Below are 18,843 nucleotides of genomic sequence, written 5' to 3' on the forward strand. Positions count from 1 at the left end.
ATGAGATATTCAGGACTGTGAAAAGCTTTTTGAAACCTCAGAAAAAAGTAACTGGACATTGTGTATCTGCTGCAAGAAAAAAAAATCAGCCAGAAAGAATCAGAAAGAGAAGGGGGATTGAACAGACAAATATGCATCAGGCTACAACCCTATGCATGGTTACCTGGGAGTAACTGCCACCGACTCAGCATCAGAGTTGAATGTGATTGCAAAAAAGTCAGTGAAAAGAAGATATTTAAAATAATTGCTATATTTTTAAATACATTGTGATAGGGCCCCTTCAACTGACATTTATTGAGCATTCATTCTGATTTGCTTGCACAAAGCTTACATGGAGGTTAGATCATATCCAATCTTTAGTGAGCATTCATTCTGATTTGTTTGCAGGCTATTATACAACATTTTATCCTTATTCACTTGCAGGGTGTTAACACACCTTCCTGTTAATTATTCCTACAACCCACACTTTTCTATGTACTTCCCCATCACTTTTCAAACGGCAAAAACTTTGATTCTTTTGCTAGGGTGACAGAACCCTTTAATCCACTTTAATTGTGCAAACCTAAAGTTCCAGTATGTACCTGAGTCCCTCCACAAAATACAGTCCGGAGGTGCACTTTTCATAATGAGATTTAAAAGCACTATATTATACAGTTGTGCTCTATCACCAGTGTGAATGTTTAAACAATTGTCAGCTTTCTTTCTTTCTTTTAGGAACATGGAAGCTACAGTCTGGTTGTGAAAGGCACAGACAGGGATGGAGGTCCCGATGGAATATCATCTGAATGTTTGTGTGAGGTTACTGTAATTGACGTAAATGATAACTTTCCAACTCTTTCACAGAGCTCGGTAAGCTATTGCCCAAAGCCACACGACCAGCAACAATCAATTCCATGTCCTGTATTAGTTTTCTGAGTGCAGGAAATAGAAAGAAGGCAGGATCTGTATAGGGGTGGATTTCTATGCCTTTGGAAGCCCAAGCAGAAATGGAAGCAGTCCCGATTTTCCCTTCCAAAAAAAATAAAATGGAAAAGGAAAAGAAGTTAAACATTTTGTCTGTATTTCATTGGAAAAGATAGTTTAATAACACAGCATAACCTGTAATATAAGAACCAAAATGTAAGCTGACAGCTATTTAGACCAGACTTTTCCAACCTGGGCCCTCTCAGATGTTTTGGACTACAACTTCCATGAGCCCCAGCCAACATTGCCAATGGTCATTGGGAGCTGAAGTCCAATAACATCCTGAGGGCACCATGTTGGGGAAGGCTATTTTAGACCAATGCCTGTGAATTGGCATTTCAAGGCTTCTTCACACAAAAGAAATTATTTGCACATGAAAACCTTCACTTATCAAAAAACTGTATACCTAAAAGAATAGGTATACTGCTTACAGAGTTTTGTGATTAAGTGGTATCTAAATCTTTCTAAATAACATAAAATAAATAAAGGGTGAATGTGACCAGACATATGCTTTGAAACCATATGATTTACGTACAGGCTTGTAAATATAATAAATAAAATACAGAGTCACTTGGAAGAGAGCTGAGATTGTAGAGTTATTAACTGTTTATGGGCAGCTTCAAGACTCCTGCTCTCCCTTCTTAATGGATTTTTATCTTTAAACCAGACTTGGGCTGAATGGACAGCCCTTCAAATACAGGATTGTCCTGTATAAAGTAAGTCACATGGCAACCCTGGAGAAGGGTATGACCATGCTATTATTCACAGCGGTGGCTGGTGCCCTTTAGGACTGGTGGAACAGAGGTCAGGAGCCCAACAGTAAGTGGAGGCAAAGCCAGCGATCGGCAGAGCCAAGTGATGTTAGTTTTGTCCCCGTCCTCCTCCCTGCTGAATTCGACAAGGGCAATATTGTGACTAAGGAGGAGGAGGGAGCTGACAGCCAGGGCCACCCGCCTGGACTGATTATAAGTTAGGCAGGTGCAGGCTGGCTGAGGGCAGACTGAGGTTGGTGGGACAATGCCCCAGTAGTCCCAGTGGATCAGCCTCCACTGATTATTCAAGGATCTTAAAACACTGTATAATTCTGCCAGAAGAGACTCAGAGGGGAGACTGCAGCCCATGCACTGGGGATGTTGAACATATTGTAAAGTAGGCTATAGATTATTTTTGGCTCTAGTAACTATATTGTCAAATTAATTGTTAAATACAAGAAAGAGAGAAATTGGCAGTAGTAAACTTCTTTGTTGCAGCACCTAGGTTATGGAATTCCCTCCCTATAGAGATGCATCTGGCACCTTCTTTGTACAACTTTCGGTAAATGCTAAAGATGCACCCCTTTACACTGGCCTTTGGCACTTCAGATGTATGTTTTCAGGACCCACTCTATTCCTGTGAATGTAATGTGTTTTAACTATTTTTCTCCCTGTATGCTACATTTCTGTAACCCACCCTGGGAACTAATGGTGACGGGTGGGCAATAAATATTTATTATTAGTAGTAGTATTAGTATTATTATTATTTCCTACAAAACTTACTTTGGTAGTTGCTGGGGCATAGTTGCTGGAAAATGGTCATGTCCTGCTTCTGGGCTTCCCATAGTCATCTGGTACTTTGACTAAGCACTGGAAAACATTAGATTTATCTTGCTATTATGGAACTGATAAAGAAAATTCTAGAAATTGTTTAGTTGGGCAAATTAGCAAACATGGGACAAAAAAAAGATAATGCACATGAAAATGCCATGTATACGTTACTGGAATACATGCAATAAATTTGTAAAACTGGAAACATATTTTTATTTCATACTGATTTTTATTATTTTGTTTTTTAATTGCTGATTTAAATGGTTTTAATTCTATAGATAGTTTGTTATTATGTGATTGCATTTGAATTTTTGTATTTTATCTCATTTTAATGTACGTCACCTAGAGTGGCTAATTGCCAGATAGGCGACAAGCAAATTAAATATTATTATTATTATTATTATTATTATTATTATTATTATTAATAATAATAATAATAATAATAATAATAATTGCATTTTAATTATATTTTTCTGTATGTTTTGCTTATACTTTTTAACTGTATTTGTTTTAATTTTGTAAGCTGCCTTGAATCCCAGTTCCAGGGGAAAGGTGGAATATAAATGCTAATACTGATGCTAATACTACTACTAATAATAATTCTCTTGCCTAATTCAACAAACTGCAAGTTAGGTTATTTTCCTAGACTATACCACTTCAGAATGTTGGGCGGGGAGATTCTTTCCTGTTGAAAAAAATTCTCAACACATACAAAGCTAGCAAATCAGGAATTAGACTCTTCTTCCTATCATGTAGTTTTCTATCTGTAGGCACTATGAATTTTGAAGTGGTGCCGCCCAAGGATAGTTTTACCAACTCATCTGCCATTTGTATGGACTAGGCCAGTAACACACTGTGGTCATTAGTGATGCCACAGACACTATCCAAAAACTGGGAAGAGAAACAAAAAAAAATGGGAGGGATACTTTATATTGAGCTGGTGAGAAGAACAAAATGTGCAAGACCAAAAAAGGCACTGCTAAGGATCCATTGTGTTTGGATTCTTTGCATTTATTATCGTTCACTTTTTCTTCGAGAGCCAGTGTGGTGTAGTGGTTAGAGTGTTGGTCTACAACCTGGGAGACCAGGGTTGGAATCCCCACACAGCCATGAAGCTCACTATGCAATGGTAAACCCCCTCTAAATACCGCTTACCATGAAAACTCCATTCATAGGGTTGCCATAAGTCAGAATCGACTTGAAGGCAGTTCATTTCATTTTCCACTTTTTCTTCAACATTTTTACAAACTAATCCTTAATGTGTTTCAATATTAAAACTGTCCTCAGGTGTATCTCATAACTTTAAGAATGATTCTTGCCCTTTTAAAAACACTTTTCTTCAGCTTGCTATGTGTATCCCAGTCACCCATACTTTTTTGTGCACTATCCAATATGTAATCGTGACTCTTGCATTCCACACACGATCGTATCTATACAGTGCCAAATGATGCATATCAGATCCTTAGTGTTCATAGCACATTTGAAATCAGTAACAGTCATGAGCAATATGACTTTCAAGATAGCAGGAAAAGCATGTATGCCCAGGTGTCAACAGTTGTTTTCTTTCTTTTCTAGTATTCAGTTACCATTGTAGAAAATTCACTCAGCCAAGAGTTGATGAGGATACAAGTTTTTGATGCAGATCAAGAGTTTACAGATAATTGGTTTGCAGAATTTTATTTTATTTCTGGAAATGAAAACAACAATTTTGAAATAGTACTAGACCAAACAACTAATGAGGGTATCCTGAGATGCATAAAGGTATGAATTTAAAGTATCTTTCTGCTATCACTGAAAATTAGAATCTGATCCCATGACCCTTCACTGAAAATAGAGAATCTTTCCACTGTCTTTTCACCTTGTCAAGCAGGGGGGAAAAACAGCTCGCATAATTGTAGTCCCTCAACAAAAGAAACTACAGCACAGGTTGAGGAACCTGTGACCACCCAGATGTTGTTGGACTGCAGCTCCCATAATCCCCGCCCATTGGCCATGATGGCCAGCGCTGATGGGAGTTGGAGTCCAACTACTTCTGGAGGGCCACACGTTACCCATTCCTGAGCTACAGTTTTGTTTTCCACTGAGCTTGCAAGAATCAGTGCCTTAATTTATCTTCACATTGTCCATGCATTGAATGTGGATGTCTGCAAATGGGTGTTTATACAACCAGCACCGCTACATGGGGCACTTCCATGTGAGCAGTTGCTCACATATAGATGCTCCTTTGCAGACATGCACATTCAGTGCATGGATGTGGATGTTCTGCGGCTATGCATGATGTTGGGGGTGATGCCAGTTGTATTCCCTGGAATAGCATGTAGCTCATTTACATGTATGACAAATGACAGGGGCTAGAAATGCAGTTTTGCCATTTGTATCAGGCTTTTAATCAACTGGTAGCTGTACAGGAATGTGGACTGACAATTGCATTTCAAGCTTCCTGCATGTTTTGTGTCATCTGTCAACATCTGTGCTCTGTCTGAACCACATTTGGGAATGCCTCCTGACTCAGTAATCTTTAGAATTTGTTAAACAGATTTTTCAAAAACAGAAAGGTCATATGAGCTGGATTTTTGCTTTATTTTGAATTGTTTCCTTTCTGATGTCTCTTTTGAATTCATTCATAATACAGCTTTTGTGCTATGCGATCAGCAAATGATTTTCATACAAGATACTTTCCAAAGAATGGCTTTTTAACAATAACAATATGTGTATAATTTACTATCCAGGCAGGCTGTGTACTATACTTTGTGTGTGTGTTTGTGTGTGTTTAACCTGTGTCCTCTCTGTGGGAGGCTGTGTGGATCTAGGATTGGCCTCCACAGTCACTTATGGACTCACTGTTAAAGACCTTATTTTGGAAAACAATCTTACTCGGTCATGAGTGATCACCTACTACTACTATGTGTGTTGACACATATGAGAAATTGATACATTATATGCTGTTTTTCTTTCTTTCTTTTAGGAAATTGATTATGAACAATTTTCAAGCATATCACTGAGTATTGGTGTGCGAAATGTAGCTCCTTTCCACATTTCAGTGGCTTCTCAATATCAAACTCAGGGTACCCCAATTATAGTACAAGTAACCAATGTACTAGAAGGACCAGTATTTAATCCATCTACACTGCAAGCAACTGCATCTGAAAGTTTGACAAGTGAAACTATACTCACGTATACAGTTGGAACATTCCAGGCCATGGACCAGGATTCTGGAAGAGTTGCCACTAATGTCCGGTAAGATAGCTTTTATTTTCAGGGTTTTTCCTTGTTGGCTGACCCTGTGCATTCAAGCTGATCAGAGTGGGCTAATACTTTGGGGAAGGAAAAAAAAGAAAATGAAGAAGGAGAAGAAGAAGATATGATCATTTAGGATAATTCTTTTCTAACCTTTGGGTGCCCAGATGTTGCTGGACTACAATTCCTGTCATTCCTGACCATTAACCATGCTGGTTGATGGGAATTGTAGTCCAACAACATCTGGGGACCCAAAGATTGGGAAAGACTGCAATAGATGGTCCTCTAAACTGACTTTTCTTTTTTTAAAATTATAGTTGTTAAAGATGTATTAAGACTTTTATACAGTTACTTTTTGTTTACAATTTTGAATTTCAAATACCACTTACTTTTGGGGGGGAGGGCTTCCAGATGACCAAACTGTGGCACAATAAATCCACAAATGGTACTCATCTGTTTCGGGGAGGGGGCACATGTCTACCCTTGAGGCTTTTGTTAAAAGAATATTATATTTCCCCAGCATTGAAATGGCAGTATTTAGTCATAACAAACATTTGCTATCATGTCCGTTTCAATGGTGTTGTGTGGCATGTGCCAGTGTGACACGTTGACCAGTTGAATAGTGTTGAGCCAGAGCTACACAAACCAATCTGATGACTAGATGACTTTTTCCCCAAAGTTTTATTCTGCTGCTCTTCAAGCAGAAGGCAGCTCACATCACTTTGATTAACAGGGTCTGAAATCCTGGAGAGATGCTGCCAGTCAGTGCACACAATACTGAGCAAGACAGGCCAATGGTCTGATTCAGGAGAAGGCAGCTTCCTTTTTTCCTATGAATTTTTGAACATTAGAACATGGTGATCATCAACAAGGCTGTCCAATTCTCCTAGAACACATTTACATTTTACATTTTAAAAAACTAATTTGAATTTAGATCTTTGCAGTCTGAATGGTCTCCCTCTCCAGCAGTGCAGCTTATACCTGTTCTAAGAAAGAAAAAAAGCTATCTTTCACCTCTAAATAACATGACATTTATATAGTATTAAAAGCATTTTACATACAATACCTCAATGTAATCCTTGCACTGACCTTGTGGATCTGTATTATTATCAACACATTTTGGGGCGGGGGGGCAGGATTTAAGACTGAGAGAGGGCAGCTTTCCTGAAGTCACCTAGTGAATTCGTTGGACATAACAGTATAGTAGCAGAAGTTCAGATCTGTAGCTCAGTTTCTCATCCGTGATGCTACACTATCTCTCTACCCCCCCCCCCCGCTATATGAGGATGGGATATCTTGCTGCAAGCACCAAGTAGGGCTTGCAGGAACATCGTGGTAAATATAAAAATAGATTTTTAAAAAACATCTGGAAATAACCATAGTGATATTCCAGACAAACATTAACATCCCATTAGCAGAACATGCATTAATGAAATAATAACTGAAAGACTCACTACTTTCCTTCAACATATCGCCACATGAATCTCAGGGCCAGTACACATGTTACATTACCCATTCCTCAGCTGCTCCTGCGTGGCCTCATTCCACCTTTAACCCATTGGTGTAGCATCTAGCATGGAGGGAGCCATGCTCTGTGCAGAAGTATCATGGTGCCTGTCCACAATTTAAATAAGATGTAATGGCTCTTAGAGTTTGAAACAAGAAACAAAGGCAGCGACGCCTGAGTCACATACACTTCTACTTCCCCATTTCTCCTGTTGTGAAAAGTGGGGACTCGGGATCCTCACCTGTGGTGAGATCTATGAGCCCTACATGGCCTCCTGCATGTTACAGTAGAATCATAGAGTTGGAAGAGGTCTTCAAGGTCACTCAGCCCAACCTCATGTTCAATGCAGGTTCTGTCATGCAGGATGCCACAATAGCATCCCTGACAGGTGGTCATCCAGCTTCTGCTTCAGTACGTCCAACAGCCCATGTCCTTCCAGGGCAACCTGTTCTATTTTTAAACAAATGGAGCTTACCACTAAGCCACAGTTTGGCTTAGCATTATGTGTGAAAGCAGCCTTTATACAGAGATTTAAAAGACATGTTCCGATGACAGAATAGAGAAAGAAATACTCACTTTTTTCACAGTCAGGAAACTAAACAGAAGAGCTCTAAACAGAGAGTAAGCCACCAAAGAGATTGCCTTGATAGCTGATAAGGAAAATGAAGAAGTAGCAGGGATATGGCCTCTATCTTGATGTGTGAGGCAAAGAAATGGTAGGAATCAAAGATGGTCCATGGGCTGGGAAAACAACAATGTCTCCAAAAAGCAACAAATAACTGTTTGGGGAGCTGGGAGGGAAGATGAGGTCCTCCATCTTCAGCCAGAAAGTTACCTCTTTTTATCATACCTTCTCTGCCTTTCATTTGCTAATTAACTAAAGTTAGCACACATAAGACAAATGCACAGACTGAGGTGAATTCTGAGTGCTATCATTTTGGGGAAAGTGATTTATTTATTTTATTTATTTATTTATTAAATGTTTAGCCCACCCTTCAGTGACATTCCCAAATGGGCTTAGAAAATAAATAAATAAATAAATGTACAAAGTAAATACTATGGATGACTTGAGCAAAGGAATCAAGCCACATTTTCAAGAGGAAGATTGATCTTCCTCAATCCCTAGCCAATGTGGATGCATTTTCCTGGATGTAAAGACAGCGTTCAGTTTATGTGTCTGGAGCATAAACCCTAATCTTCCCAAAGATAATTTTGTCCTCTCTCTGGTGTTCTATACACATGCACTCAAACACCTTCCTACATGTAGTAAGCTAGCATTTCAGAGAAAGAGCTACAATAAACCTTCCACCCTGACATGCAAAATTCAGCAGATCCTTTTGTTTTAGTAGAAGCATTCAGAAATGTCAAACTTCCTCTCCAATCTAATGTTTGAAAATGTAGAGTCCAGAATTCTCCCACTCCAGTCTACCACTCCTGCTCATTTTGCGTAATGTGTGGAACAACAGCCCTAAGATACAACAAAATGTTTTGTTCTCACATAACAATATCCTCCTCATTTAAAGTATATTTCAAAGTAAATGTTGAAAGTCAGAAGCAATGTTGGAGCATATCTTCTCATATTAAGATTACTGAGCAAATAAAACTGGTCAGTTTGCACTAGGAAAGCTCTGGTGCATGCAAGCATTGTTGCCCTTTAATATGAAGCCTAAACATTTCTTTCGATCTAAAACAGCTATGTGATGGGGCTTGATCCAGCTGCCTGGTTTCGAGTCAACCCAACAACTGGCGAAATCACTTTTAGTAAAGTGATTGATCGGGAGTCAATCTATGTAGTTAATGGGGTATATACTGCAGAGCTGCTAGCTATTACTAAAGGTAAGAAAATAGCTCTTTTCCTTTTTATATATATAATTTTGCCTTGCCATTTATGGGAAGTTTGCAACTGATATCCAGTATCATTCAAGAAAGCAGTTACTCAAAGATATGCTATTCTGCGCATAGTTCCTCCAGCTATTTTGTAATTCATTGTAAGTGATTTTGAGCTCGGGAAAGTATCCTGTATGTGTTTTAAATTAATACATATATAAATATTTGCCCTCAACAACTGCGTCAAATGTTTTGTCTGGTTATTTCCAGCCCATATATAAAATTGATTTGCCATATCTCACCTCCATCTTCAATTTCCAGAGAGTAATTGGGAGCACAAAATAAGTAAATCTTGCCCAATCCAGCAGTAGAATATGTACACAGATACCCTATATTTTCAAACGAATGGAGAAGCACTAGAAGTCTGTTGATGCTTTAGAGTACACATGGGGCTCAATGAGATTTCTTTAATCAGTGTTATTATCAGATCTTCATACCTAAAGATATCCTCTTTAAATGATCCTTCAAACTGGGAGAGGCACAGAAAAGTTCAGTCATAATCTTATGTTGATCATAACAATATAAGAATAGTCCTGATGAATCAGACCAAAGGTACATCTAGCCCAGCATCCTGTTCTCACAGTGGCTAATCAGATGCCTATGGGAAGCCTGGAAACAGGACCTGAATGCAACACTCTCTACTTGTGATTCCTGACAAATACTGGAGGCGGTACACAGCCATCATAATTAGCAAATATTTATTGCCTTATCCTCCCAGAGTTTGTCTAAACCCCTTTTAAAGCCATTCAGGTTGGTAGCTATTACGACAGCTGCATTTAGACAGCAGTTTATTCCATGTTGTTGATGGTTCCTTACCTGTTAATTTCCACATTTTATTTGATCTTTCACATGACTTAAAAGACACTTTTTGAAATCTAGTAGGATATAGTGGAAGTTCACTGCTCATTTCTGTTATAATTTCTTCTAGAAAATCACAGGAGTCAAGTTACTAAATTTGGGGTGGTATACTGGTATACAGTTCTTTCCCAGCATTTTCATGCGTGCATCATGGGGGAACAGAAGTGTGCATGTGTGGAAAGGGTGGAGGAATAGCAACACGTCCACTAACATTCATTGTTGCATCACAACATGCTCATATATTGGTAGTATATTGGTCAAAAAGCCATAATGCAACAGATACTGCAGAGTGAAAGGAATGTTAAAAATTGGGACAGAAGTGCTGCTATTATAATCAGCAAAACTAACACAATAAACTCCATTCTGAATGCAGCCTACATCTTGTGAGAGTAAATTCTGTAATAAGTACTATATGAAAAAGTACTTCCTTTTGTTTCTGAATCTTCCAACATTCAGCTTTATTGGATGGCTCTAGATTCTAGTATTATGAGAGACGGAGAAACACTTCTCCCTATCCACCTTCTCCACACCATGCATAATTTTATACACACCTCTACCATGTACCCCCGTACTCACCATTTATTTAAAACAAAGAAGTCCCAAATGCATCCTTTCCTCACAGGGGAGTTGCTTCAGCCTTTTGATCTTTTTGGGCAACCTTTTCTGCAAACTTCCAATCTCAAAATATTCTTTTTATGGTACAGTGACCAGAAACAGTCACAACATTTCAAGTACAGTCATACCATAAATTTGTATAATAACAATTGTATTTTTCAATTCCTTTCTTAATTATCCCTAACATGGAAGCCACCTTTTTCACACAACTGCTGCACACTGGGCTGACATTTTCATTGAGCTATCCACTACAGCTCTATGGTCTCTTTCCTGGTCATTCCCTGCCAGTTTGAACCCTATTAGCACATATGAGAAATAAGGATTTTTGACCCCAATGTACAGTACAACACTTTACACTTGCTTTCCTTGAATTGCATTTGCCATTTTAATGCCCATTGACCCAGTTTAGATAAATCCTTTTGGAGCTCCTGGCAATTCCTTTTTTGTTTTTATCAACCTGAACAATTTGATGCCATTAGCAAACTTGCTCTTTGCTCACCCCTAACTCCAGGTCCAAGCTAAAAAAGCACTGATCCCAATACTCATCCTTAGGGGATCCAGCTTCTTATATCCCTCCATTGTGGGAACTGTCCACTTATTCCTACTCTCTCTTTCCTGTTCTTTAACTAGTTACTGATCCATAAGAGACCTGTCCTCTTAAGCCATGATCAGCCACTGAGTATTTAACAGCTGTTTAACCTGTCACTCAACCATTAAAATCTACCCTTTGCTCACTATTCTGATTTGCTCAAATTAAATTTTCCAATTTAAAATTAAAATTTGGCATGCTGTTTACATACCAGGAGCATTGTACCTCTGCAACACAACGTGCTAAAAGCCATCTGATTTTTTTCTCACATGGATATATTTTGATTACAGACAGTCCTTTCACAACAGCGACTGGCACCATTGTGCTTACTATTCAAGATATCAATGATAACTGCCCAACTGTAACAAATGAAATCAGAAAAGTATGTACTGACAGTCCGACAGCAGTAATCACAGCTAAAGATCTAGATGGACCACCATATGGAGCACCTTTCAAATTTACAATAGTGGCTCAGTCTCCAGGAAGTTCATGGAATATCAGAAGAGTGAATGGTAAGTACATTTAGATGTAGATATCACCATATTGTTCAGGGTTTGCCCACCTTTCTAAATTTGCTTTACCTTCCATGATTTCCCTGCTCCTCGCAATCCCTGCACCAACCATCAGTTTGTATGGTAAGTTTGTAATATTCTACATGTGCATCCCACTGCTCCACACAAGAATCTATGGATTGAGGTGGGTAAGCAGATACTAAGATCCTTTGAGCAGGAGTACATCCCTCATCTCGTTTCTCTCTCCTCTACTTTCTTTCTACTCACCTACAGAACGCAGTACTGGTCTCCATAAAATAATCTAATTCTACATTATTTCTGGTCACTCTCAGCTCAGGGGAATTCTACAGAATAGTTTTAGAGTCTGGGCCACAGGGAGGGGAAAACATGTATTTATCTGCCTATTAGCTACCAGGCTAAGTTCAAGGTTCTGGTTTTGGTGTACAAAGTGAAAATCTACTTTAAGTGAAGCAATTGTCTTCACTTGTACTGCACACAATCACCACTAGATGGCAGTGGCATCATGCCAATAAAATGTACGTTATTGCGAAGCACGCGAACGTTAAGCAGGGTATGGGGACGTATGGAGCATGTACGTTATAGTGAGGCAACGTTAAGTGAAGCAACGTTAAGCGGGGTATGCCTGTACAGCTTGGGACCAGGATATCTGAAAGAGAGTCTTACCCCTTATATACCCAGTTGATCACTGCACTCTGCAGGTGAGGGCCTCCTGCAGATACCAGCTTATCAGGAGGTCCATTCCACATAACATAGGAAGTGGACATTTAGTGTAGTCGCGCCTACCCTTTGGAATTCCCTCCCCTTAAATATTAGACAGGCGCCATCTCTGTTATTTCTTCAGTGCCTACTGAAGACATTCCTCTTTCAACAAGCCTTTTAAGTAGAGACCTTATCTCAGTCTGCATCTGTGTTGGAATTGCTTTTTAAGATGTTTTTAAAGCTTTTAAAAAAAAGATGTTTTGTTTTAATATGTTTTTAAGGATGTTTTGTCATAATATATTTTAAAGTCTATGATGTTTTAGAGAGCTTTTAGTGCTTTTGTTTGCTGCCCTGAGCTCCTACTAGGAGGAAGGGCGGGATATAAATCTAATAAATAAATAATTATTTTGTTTGTATCAAATAGACAACTAAGGCATTGAGGCAAAGACTTGCAGCTGTTTAACACATTGTTAATATAATGCAAATATCCTACACTAATCAATTAATTAATCATCCTGAGAATCATCCTTCCCCAAACTTGTGCCCTCCAGGTATTTTGGACTACAACTACCATCATCCCTTACCATTGGTCATGCTGACTGAGACTGATGGGAATTGTAGTCTAAAACATCTGGAGGGAGCCACATTGGGGAAGGCTGCTCAAAGTATTCACTAGCAGATCTGCAAACTCCTATTTTAGTTCTCCAAGCATGAATCTGCCCCCACTTCCTGGTATCAATTGATAGCCAGTTCTTATAAGACACTGCTAATATCCTGTTATCTGCATCAGCCCAGAGAATGGAAGTGAAGGTATACATGAACAACTTAGTTGCTCTGTGCCACCCAAAAGAAACTGAAATGTGCTTTCTTATTGTACCCAGATGGGCCCTGAGAAATTTATATAGTCCAGACTGCCTCATAGGGACTGCTAACTTCATTTAGGAGCATGAATTTGCCCCTGAATATAGAAAGTCCAAATCAGAATTAATATAAATGACTATTGTTTTTATTTTTTTCTCTCCCTCTCCCCCCACAGATACCTCAGCAGCACTGTTCTCCCAGAATATAGAGTTTGTAATTCACGAGGTCCAAGTTAAAGTGTTCGACAACAGTGACAGAAGCTGTGATAGGCCATTGATAATTCCTTTGCAAGCCTGTCACTGTGACACTAGTAGGATATGTGTCAATTCTGCTACGCGAAGAATCACTGTTACTGTTATTAGTGGTGGTGGGACAGGAGGTGGCGGAGGAATCGGTGAGGGACAAACTGGTGGGACAGGAGGAGGAAAGGATGGAACAGGAGGAACAGGTGGTGGGACTAGTGGTGGCGGTTCACAATGGGGCACTGGTGATGGTGGTTCACAATGGGGCACTGGTGATGGTGGTTCACAATGGGGCACTGGTGATGGTGGTTCACAATGGGGCACTGGTGGTGGTAGTTCACCATGGGGCACTGGTGGTGATATTAATGGTGAAACTGGAGTTGACAATGGTTATGGATGGAACAGAAACAATGGAGAACTTGCACTTAGTCCTGCTGCCATTGCCCTGATGATTCTTGGAGGACTAATATTTGTGTGTAAGTATTCCACAAAAACTAGATTTAACTATTTCTGTTTTGGGAATTCTGCTTGCTTTTCAAAGAGCTCTGGGCTGTCTTATTTAATATTTTGCCATAACATTATTGCTTTCATAAAAGCTGCCCCATGCATCTTCCCATGAAATAAGGAGTTTTTGACAAGAGGAGAGTTCATGTTTCAGAGGCCCATTAACTATATGTTTATGTTCACACGCTAAGAAACTGCAGCCTAGCCTAGGAGGAAGCATCAAGTGCAGCATCTCACACAGAAATGCATGCTGTCATAGCTAAATGCACAATGCTAAGTGGAGTAAATGGCCAAGGAGCTCTGTCTTGCTTGTCTCCAAAAAGCCTAAGATGCTTCATGTACAGGAAATGATGGGTGCAGCACTGTGAACATAAGAACATAGAAAGCAGCCTTGTGCTCATCTATTTATTTATTTATTGCATTTGTATACCGCCCCATAGCTAAAGCTCTCTGGGTGGTTTACAACAATTAAAAATATTAAAAAAACAAATATACAAATTTAAAAACACATTTTTAAAAAGCAATTTAAAAACATCTAGCTCCCTACTGTCTATATTGACCAACAGCAGCTCTCCAATTCTCAGGCAGGAGTTTTTCCCAGCCTTACCTGGAGATGTTGGGAACTGAAACTGGGCCTCCTCCATGCAAAGCAGATGTTCTACCACTGAGCTATAGTCCTTCCCTACTGTGCCTGTGAAACAGATCCAGGGATGCATCAGTGGCCATAAGAATGCAGCTCAAGTAGCTGTCACGACAGCTGTTGTAGATGATAGGGATGGGTTAAGATTGAATCCCAACCCCAGTGGGATGGCTTGTCTGCTTATATCAGAGTGATATCCTGTCACCTGGTACTAAGTACCTTGTCTCACCTATGCCTATACAGGCAAAGAAGGAAAGATATCAATAATGTGTTGTTCACGATGCTCATCATTATAACATAAAAGTGGTCAGAAATAGTTGGGCATGATCTGCTGAATTTAAAGGCAAAAACACTGACTGGTTTGCTGTTTGTAAAATTATTTTGCATCTCAGAAATTATTCTTTGCAATTAAGTTGTATCTTTCATTATATGCAGAGACAAATATTTGACCATGTTTAAAAATTGCGTTTATTTATTTATTCTATCAGTGGTTCCAATTCTGATGTCACAGAGTGGCTGTTGTGGCTATTTTGGATCTGGCCCTGTTGGTGGAGTTGGGGCTGGATTTGAGCCTGTGCCTGAATGCACAGAAGGAGGCATTCATTCATGGGGAATTGAAGGAGCACAGCCTGAAGACCGGGTTAGTTCTTAACTTTGCAGAAAGCTTTATATAGGCTATCCCATTATCAGTGCTAAATCTCTAACGCAATAATGGACCTGTCATACTTTCTGTCTCTCTATCTGCCTATTTTGTTTAAAAATTTGCCTTCTATTCCTCAGTGTTTTCACTCCCAGATGACTCACAAATAATATTAAAGCGACCAAAATAAACAATAAAGCCAACATAGCAAAACAACTTAAAATGTATTACTTGGAGGGCAGCCTTCTCCCTTATCAATCTGCTTGTCCACTAAGATCAACTATAGTAGCCCTCCTGGGCAGAGTCGGCTCGCTAGGTGGTGTGGAGCCACAATGCTAGCTTCCTGGCAGGTTCACTGTTGCTTTGAGGGGGCAGGGAGGAACAAGTAGTACAAATAGACCAGTAGGAATACAAGGTGAGCTTCTTTGGTGTGTTTGCACCACGGCAGTCTCCGCATGGCCTTGCCCCTCTCCCTCCTGGCAAGCAACAGCAGGACACCTGCTGGGAAGCTAGCGTAGAGGTTCTGCCCCACCCAGCAAGCTGCTTCTACTCCTAGCCCTTTTCTGTGGCAGTAGACATAGGTGAAGCTCCCCGTATTACTTGAAGAATTGCCTTACCCTAGACGTGCGCACTCAACTACTTCAATCTGCAGAACTAGCACAATGTTTGTTCCACATTTTCAAGAATTGATCCTGCAGTGTGGCAACGCCTATTCTCTAGAACTCCCTGTTCATCGATATTAGGCAGTTGTTTTGGCACCTGCTAAAAAAAGGTTTTGTTTAGGCAAGCCTACCCAGATGTGTAAGCTTAACATGCAATTTTATTATATCTGTTTTAAAATTGATCATCATTATTATGTTGATTATATTTTGATCATTTTAACATGTTTTTAACATTTGATTTTATCAGTATTTTTAATGAATATTTTATATCATAGAATAGTAGAGTTGGAAGGGGCCTACAAGGCCATCGAGTCCAACCCCCTATAGTCTTGTGTAAACAGGTTAGAAGGTTTTTGTTGATTGAAGCAGTTTATAAATCTTGCCAATAAATAAATAAATGTGTCATGAGGACAAAAGAGGACACACATTTGCAAGGGTCCCCTGCCCTGCCCTGCCTACTAGTAATGACCATTTTGCAAATATAAATATTCCTTCTATTCATCATCAGGATATTCACTGGCTTATAAAACTGTGCATCTCAAAGATGACAATCCACAAATGAAACAGGCACTCAGTTCTTCCGCTTTATGGCCAGTTATCAACTGCATCCAAAGAAAAGTAACACAAACAAAGAAGAACAGTTACAATTGTGACTCGTAATAAATATGATTATACAGATAATATTAGCAGTACTATTTTCCTCACGCTACCCATCCCCAACTAGCTGGGTTAGCTAGCTAGGTGTTCCCTATATATCCCATATATGCTAAGCCAGTGTTTGCTCCACACCTACATTAGCCTCTCACATATGGACCCTGATCCAGTAACAACAATCCACGCGTGGAAATAGATTCCTCCACCATACTAAGGTACACATATACACACACAACTAACATCTGGTTTAAGAGTGTACTGTACGCAAATGGGGTCTGTGTACACAGTGCCATGTGCCTGCCTGTAGTGGATGGCAGGGTGGGGCTGCGGCACTTACCTAACTTTCCAACTTTCAGGTGGGTCACTGCTGCTTAGCAGGAGGGAGAGTGGTAGGGGTAAGTTGGCCGGGAGGTTGGCGCTATGCAAATGCACCAGTGGAGCCAGTATGGTGTTCCTGCTGGTGCATTTGTACAGTACCAGCCTCCCTGCCCAGTCTCCCACCCAGTAAGCAGCAATGACTCCACTGCTGGGAGGTCAGGTAAGTGCCACCACTCCACCCCACCATCCATTACTGATGCCTACCTGGCCTTCCATTATGCTTGTGGTCCTCTGGATCAGGAAAAAAATCATCTTTACATCTCTTATAAAAACCTGTATTTAAATCATTTATTTATTCATTCATTCATTTTAGGATGTGTCAAATATTTGTGTGCCCGTAACAGCTGCAGGCTATGGTGACTCCTCAGGTAAATGAAGCCTAAACATTATGAAATTTTAACTTCAGTAATGCTTTTCACAATTATTTTCTAGTATGTAACACAAAGGGCTTGGAGATTTGAGTCTACTTCAGAAGGATAGTCCCGTTCCACAGCCCTTGTTAACTGTTAGCTCTTGTTAGTTCCACTGAAGTTAACTGAAACCTGCCCACTGAAATCCAGAGATCAGCAGATGCTGCTTTGTGCTTATGAAGCTCTTTTTAAGTAGACTTTCCTGTTGAAAGAAGTAAAATAAATGAGGCCCGGTTGAACGGACATGCAACCATATGCTGTTCATTTTAAGCCAGGCCACATGTAGGCTACTCTCTATGGTGGGTCATTCATAAACAGCCACTCTCCATACAGATATGCTCCTCACCATGTAGATTTCACTTGGCAAGGACAAACTGCCCCCCCCCAAAAAAAAACAGCTTGCCTGGTGGGCAGCTTGCCTGAATTGGCTTAAATTTATCTCAGTATTGGTTAGTGGACCAGGATGCTAGGGGCTACACACATCATTACTGTTCCTCTAAAAGCATCATGCAATAATAACATTGAGTGTTTGTTTGTTTCATTTTCAGATATCTACAACACAAAGTATGGAGAAGGAGGTGTGGTGAGTTCAGGAGTTGAAGAAACAACAGGACTTGGAGCAGTTAAAGGCTATGGGACAACTGCAGGCTATGGAACAACTACAGGCTATGGAACAACTACAGGCTATGGAACAACAGGAAGAAAAGAAACCTTTGGAGGGACAATAAAAGAATACAGAGAGAGTGGAGTGAATATGGCTTTCTTAGACAGTTACTTTTCTGAGGTAATGCAGGTTCATTTCTTTCAAAACAGGACATTGACTGAATATGTAGTTTTTGTACAATTGATATTAATCCTTGCCATGGTCATATGCAACTGACCTTGTCAGTATACGCAAATGTCAGTCTCAGGTAAACAGGAAAACATTCAGGGTCAGAGAAATCTGAAATGTCTTTATCCAGTCTGCTGAACTGGGTTGTTTTGGCAATTTGGAGGGGTGGTGGGAAGGGGTAGTAACTTTTGATGCTTTACACCGAGTACCTTTCGGGGGGGGCAGAGAAATGCTACCTTCTGGCTAGCAGATGACCACTTCCTAGGAACATCAATTGCCACCTCCTACAGACAACTGACAAGGAAGGAGGCTGGGAGGGAATACAACAGAAAGCCACTGCCCCTCCCAACATTACATTAATTATGCAATGCTCAGCCCCCCACCCCAAACCAATTTGTTCCTCCCCCAGTCCTTGAAGACTGGCAAATTGCCCTCCCCCAATTTACTCTCTGTGAATGGGGTAGCAAATTAAGGGATGGCATTTTGCAACAGCCCTAATTTTCACACAACTCAATGATAGAAAACAGGTGAGACAGTAATAAAATTGCT

The 18,843-nt window shown here is 40.0% G+C and overlaps 1 protein-coding gene across 2 annotated transcripts in view; it reads left to right on the forward strand.

Annotated features, from left to right (window-relative positions):
* Window positions 1–18,843, forward strand: part of LOC133370899 (desmoglein-1-beta-like) — a 40,116-nt gene that overhangs the window by 16,007 nt on the left and 5,266 nt on the right. For both annotated transcript variants that reach the window (XM_061597803.1, XM_061597795.1), the window contains 9 exons: window positions 715–849; window positions 4,122–4,307; window positions 5,512–5,783; window positions 8,984–9,126; window positions 11,530–11,751; window positions 13,508–14,050; window positions 15,207–15,358; window positions 17,366–17,420; window positions 18,011–18,246. In XM_061597803.1, coding sequence (XP_061453787.1) covers window positions 715–849; window positions 4,122–4,307; window positions 5,512–5,783; window positions 8,984–9,126; window positions 11,530–11,751; window positions 13,508–14,050; window positions 15,207–15,358; window positions 17,366–17,420; window positions 18,011–18,246 — 1,944 coding nt within the window. The remainder of the gene's footprint in view (window positions 1–714; window positions 850–4,121; window positions 4,308–5,511; window positions 5,784–8,983; window positions 9,127–11,529; window positions 11,752–13,507; window positions 14,051–15,206; window positions 15,359–17,365; window positions 17,421–18,010; window positions 18,247–18,843) is intronic.

This window comes from Rhineura floridana, chromosome 1 (assembly GCF_030035675.1).
Source record: "Rhineura floridana isolate rRhiFlo1 chromosome 1, rRhiFlo1.hap2, whole genome shotgun sequence".
Taxonomy (NCBI): domain Eukaryota; kingdom Metazoa; phylum Chordata; class Lepidosauria; order Squamata; family Rhineuridae; genus Rhineura; species Rhineura floridana.